This window comes from Ammodytes marinus (assembly GCF_949987685.1).
Source record: "Ammodytes marinus genome assembly, chromosome: 6".
NCBI classification, from domain to species: Eukaryota; Metazoa; Chordata; class Actinopteri; order Uranoscopiformes; family Ammodytidae; genus Ammodytes; species Ammodytes marinus.
Window position 1 is genome coordinate 21,395,097 of NC_137235.1, and position 6,097 is coordinate 21,401,193.

General features: G+C 37.6%; 1 protein-coding gene across 2 annotated transcripts in view; it reads left to right on the forward strand.

The window, feature by feature from the left end:
* LOC307251559 (glutamate receptor 2-like) overlaps positions 1–3,640 on the forward strand; it is a gene marked incomplete at both ends in the record, with an annotated part of 61,709 nt that extends 58,069 nt beyond the window's left edge. For both annotated transcript variants that reach the window (XM_080028928.1, XM_080028929.1), the window contains one exon: positions 3,506–3,640. In XM_080028928.1, coding sequence (XP_079885054.1) covers positions 3,506–3,640 — 135 coding nt within the window. The remainder of the gene's footprint in view (positions 1–3,505) is intronic.
* Between the last annotated feature and the right edge of the window lie 2,457 nt (positions 3,641–6,097).

Consider the following 6,097-nt stretch of genomic DNA (forward strand, 5'->3'; position numbering starts at 1 on the left):
TGAGTGATATTATGGCGCAATCTACAGTAAGAGGTGAATCAAGGGGGTTGAGAGATTACATTGGATTTTTAAATGAACCAGTTCTAATGGATAACGTTTTAGCAATTTGTGCTACTGGTTTGTGTGATCAGACTAGCCTTTGTCTCCCACACTCGTCAATGAGCCTTGGGTACCAATGACCCTGATGAAGGTTCACCGGTTGTCATTCCTTAGACCTAATTTGGTAGCTCCTCACAACTGCATACCAAGAACACGCCAAGAGATCATCTGTTTTGGGAATGTTCTAACCCAGTGGTCTAGCCGTCACAATTTGGCCTTTGTCGAAGTTGTTCAGATCAGTTACGTTTGCCCATTTTTACTGCTTCCAACACGTCAACTTGAAGAATCATGTAATAATCATAACATGTTATATCAAAATGTACCTATTCAGTTCAAGAAAAGGTTATTAAATCATAATATGGTGTAGGAGCAGGGCCGGCGGTTGCCAGGGGCAAGGGTGGGCTTAGGCCACCCAAATGTGTGCCCTGCAAACCCAATCAAAAGTGAAGAAAATTAGATTTTCAGTACATTTTTTACTATACCAGGACCATTCCTAGCTTTTGATTGGATGGGCAGGGTGACAGCCCGCCTCCAAATTCACCCATCACCTGCTTTTCCGTGGTCACTTGTCAATCACGTCCACAGAGTGCAGTCTCTCCTTTGCAAAGGCAGTTAGAACACTACAAAGTGACTTTTTTCCCACGTTTACCTGTTTTTTCTGTTAGTAAATGCTGTGCGCAAAAGCTCATTCACTTCCTACTTTATCCAAACTGACTTACACAACTTCTTGTGTAGCGTATCGCTTACTTAAGCTTGTAAACAAGCCTAGTGCTGCTTCCGCCTCTTATGATGCTGCTGCTGGCACCTTGGAGGGTCAATGCTCCTGAACGTTACTGTCCACAAGCTCTTTCCCTCAGCAAGCGCTCTCCCAGAGCCTTCTCTTCTATCAACTCAGACTGCCTACTGTAAAGCCCTCTCTTCTATCGGCTCAGGCTGCCTAGTGTTAATATGGGTTTTCAGGTTGATGCAAGGTGCAATTTAAAAAATAAATATATAAAAAAAAGGGTGATGTTTATAAAAACATTTTTTTCATGAAATGTTTTGAAACAAAACATGCAAGAATTAAATCTCCCACACAGCAACAATCAAAGTCGATTGCATATTATGTCAGGTCAAGTTCTTTTTATTTAACATGAATTAGATTTTTTTGCCTTGCAATTTTACTAGCCTAATTTTGTCTGGAAAATTCCTTAATATCAGTATTTCTGCCAGCAATAGTGGATTTTCAATTCAGAGATACTGTGACATTTCATCAAGTTCTGAGGTGTCTTTGTGAAGGTGTTGTGCAAATTACTGTAAATTTTATATATTTATTATTTTCTAAGAAAATTTTGAAAATATTTAGCTTTTCAAAGAAGGTGGCATATGGTTGTTATACTGATGCCAAAAAGCAGGTGCAGAGATCTTGCAAGGACAAAAAAATTCCATCTTCGGTGTCTCTGCCCACCTATTATTTCTATAAACCCACCCTAATCTAACTGGCTGGAACCGGCCCCATATAGGAGCATCAGTCACCATAGAAGTTTATTCTTTCCAAGGAGATAATACAAACCAGAATTCATACTCAATGTTGTTGTTTCTTCCCTCATGATTTGATCTGCTGCGACTTTTCATACTGCAAGCAAAACTCAATACATTGCTTTTACTCACATTCTCCATTGATTTGTTACATAATGCTATAGTTTGTCTTTCTGCACTCAGTGGCTACAGGAAATATGGATCTTAAAATAACGTATTCTTCCTCCCTGTGTGTGTGTGTGTGTGTGTGTGTGTGTGTGTACATATGTATGTCTGTGTGTATGTTTTGAACTTATATTTATTTATTTATATTGTATGGCTAAATGGTTTATATTAAGGCTACATTTATGTTTTGAATAACACAATATACTTTATGTGTGTGCATACATTTCATGGTGTAGTGGTTAGTGGGTTCCCCCTGAGGCTCAGTCCTCCCTGCAGCGACCCGGTTCGAGTCTAACCTGCGGTCGTTTTCTGCATCTCCTCTGTTCCCCATTTCATCTCTGTCTCTCTGCACTGTCAAAAAAAGCCTTAAAAATAGAAAATTAAAAAAAAAATAAGATATTGCACATTGTCTGGTAAATCAATGGAGACATTTTTAAATTTGTATGGATAAAATAACCAGAAAGAATTTTTTTGTTTGTCTTATCCACTGAATTTAATACCTGAACAATCAATGTACATTGATACATATTTCCTCTTAAACAATTCTACATATTCATTTGCAACATCCCTCACAATCGACCTTTGACCCATGACTAATACCACATTCAGATCGCAGACGTGCCTCAAGCTTTTCATCCAGGTCTACTCAGTCTCCATTCTGTAATGTATTTCCGTACACTAATAAACAACATACTACATTGAATATTTACTAATAATTACTCATAATTTATGGTTTTATACAAATGCTAAGATGCTGAAAAATAAAATGTAATTTTTTTTCTCTTATCCATAATGTGTAATGTCATCCTTTTAAAACGTAATTCATGAAATTGCTATTGAAAAAAAAAATAGCGTTAAGGTACCAGTGTCAAAGTCAAGGTATCAGTATCAGTATATTTATCAATACTTTTTTCCCCGAATGATAACCAGCCCTAATGCAAGCTCCCTCTTTCTTGATTGCTTATTCATACATGCTTTCTATTTCTCTCTCTCTCTCTCTATTTAATTTCCTTCACCCTTTTAAAGCCAAAGGCCGGAAGTATTATTCTAATTAACATTCTTTTTTTAGGTTGTACACAGTACGTTCGTCTGTCCGTACGTCCAGGCCATTCCTGTGAGTGCAATATTTCTCTTTGAGGGATTTTTGTCAAATTTGGCACACTTTGATTAGAGGATGTACTGATTACATTTTGGACACAGTCACCTTGACTTTAGACCAATGACATCCACAATCTAATAAATTCATCCTTGAACTAGCGTGGACATTTGTGCACAATTGCAAGAAAATCCCTCTAAGCATTATGGAGATATTGCATTCACAATAAACATTGTCACAGTGACATAAGATCAGTAATTCACTAGGATTAATGGTAGCTCGTGCAAAAAGTAATGTAGGAACAATACATGAATTAATGTATCAGCAAAGATATTTCAATGAATAATCTTTGAGTTATAACTGAGGATCATGTCCTCTTCATGGGTAAGTTTGCATTTAAAGTGACTGACCAGTCAAAGCAGTACACATGCCTTTAGTTAAATACCAAGTGTTGAAATCATGATGAACTAAGCATTCATTTTTCATGACTTCATGTTTGTGTCCCTTTTAATAAAGTGGTGACCTTTGGCTTTGAATTATCAAAGTTTTTAAGTATTGAATTGAATCTGCTTTCGGTTTTGGTGTTCTTGATTAAAACATGAGTAACATGTTTTTTTCCTTGTACAGATGAAATTCACAGATGCTATGCGCTCCAAAGCTCGTCTATCCATCACAGGCTCGACCGGTGAAAATGGTCGTGTCCCGGTGGCTTACCTCCGTCCAGGATTACCCATGAGCCTCAGCATGACTGATCTCTCCTGACCACGCCCACAGCCAGTGCCTTACATTCAATGGACACGCACCCTTCCCTTCTCCTCTGAAAACGGAAATGCTTGTCATCTCCTTCGGTGACCAATTACCACTCACCGTTGGCGATCTGCCCTGATTTCCAACATGGAGTTTTGCCAATCATATCTATCTGAGGACCCCTTTCATCTCGCTCTTGAACAACTAGATCTTTAACATCTAGCCTAGAAAAGACTGGAGAGATGTTGTCCTCCCAACACTCGGCTGTCAGGCTTCAGCAAAGACCTGCCCACCTACAAACTGAATCACTTGATCATCAGCGAGAAAGATGGCTGGTCATTTACATTTAATTTATGAAAAACAATCAAGCACAGTGGACAGTTTTCTAAACAAACATGTTTCTTAGATTTTTGCCATGGAAGCTCCTCTTGTATAGTAAATAAGGACAATGGTGATGGTGACTTAACGCAATAACAACATTATTCAGGGATGTGATCAAGAATTGTGGGTATAAAAAGCTGAATCTTGCTTAAAATTAGTGGAAGTGCCAAACAAACAAACAGACATCCTGAAAAATCGCATCCATGAAATAATAAATAATTGTAACTGTGATAGCAGATAATGATAATAATGTTATTGTTCCTAATTATTTTCCTTATTTCTGCCTGAAAAGCCCTATTTAATAGTGACTTCTACCAGAACCAGGAGACGCATGGACTGACAAAGACAAACAAACACACAAAAAAACACACGCCAACTACACACAGGGATGGACAACAACAAGAAAAAAATGATGATGTTTTAATCTGAATTTGGTCAACGTAATCTAAAAACACCCTACAAAAACGGAGGACACTGAGAATGACTGGGTTGAACAACACATGTCACTAGGGACTAACACATTTTATAGAAACCATAGAGCCACCTTAATAGTTTGAAAGACACAATGAACACATACAAAGTCTACACCTCGGGACTTGCATGAAATGTACCGCACCACTCATAGAGTCAAATATCATCTGACACAGACACAAATATATTACTTGAATTATTAAGTTAGCATTTGGTCCTTGGTAGTACAACTGTGTTTACAAGTTATACAGTATTATATTAATAAGATGTGTAGTGTCCCAACTAAAGCTGTAAATGACTTGTACTCTTTAGTTTTTGTGCTTGTTAATGGGTAATAGGATATACATTTGAAATTATTGTTTTTCCCGTGGGAAGAGCTGTTATAACTATTCTACCGAATGATAGTCGGATGGTGTATGGCTAATGGGACCTTATTGATCATTTCAATTGATTTAAACAACTTTTTGTTCTTCAACAGTTAACTGTACAGAAATCCAGGCCTTAGAGTCCAAGTTAGCTTTAGTAGACCTGACGACATTGTGGAAATCTCCAATTCTCAAAAGCCAGAGGAGCAGAGAGAGGATCAATTAATAGCTGAATACAATTATCTGAATCATTTTCTAAGCCTTTTTTGTATGTATATCTCAAGATGATATGGAAGAAACACAAGATGAGATAACATGACATCACTATGACATCCTCAGAGTTATATTTTCAGAGTTGATGAAACTCCTCCAGAGCCACAGAAGACATTGTACTGTTTTCACATGCTCAGGGGGAGTGCCCTTTATATATACAGTATGTTCATACCAATATAGAACTTCAAATGCAAATGATAAATACTGCCCACCCTTGTCTATAGGTCAGCCCACTAATACAGCAACATGGACACAAATACACATCCCTTATCACCTATACAGTACATTCGTGTACACTGACATACATTATGACTCGTCAAACACACTTCTACCCTAACATTTGCACGTGCGAAATGCACATACTAGTGTCATATGAGTTCGAAAGCCAACTAGATGATGTGCCAAACAGACTGAGAACAAATCAGTGCTCACCACACGAAGCCAATGGCAGCTGCTGATAGTGAAACCTGAGCCAATAGGAGCTGTCACTCCTGTGAGATGAACAAACTGTGAACAAAAAACCCTTCCTTTGAATAAATATACTGCACTGATGATGCCAACAAAGACAAGGAGGATGAAGACGAGGAGGACACATAGAGGACTAAGAGAACGTTTGCATGTCACTGAGTTTTTTTCTTTCAGAAGAACTCATCAGCCTAAAGCTTTGTGCCTGGCTGCATTTTAGTGTTTAATAATGATAGTAATAAGAATAATATTAACAATATTAATTGCAGTATTAACGTGATTCTTGTTATGTATAGTGTATGCTTTTAAGGACTATTTTCTTTCACCTGGAAGCTGTTATTAGTGCTGCTAGTTAGAAGCTAGCTCTTTAGCTAAAAAGCTTCTTCCACAACATGATAATTGTCAGAGCGATATGATAAAAGCCAGGTTAAGTGATGTTGAAAATATCAAGGTATCTGCTTCCATTTCTCCTCATAGACTCATCATTTTTGCAATGACCACAGTTGGTAATTATCAT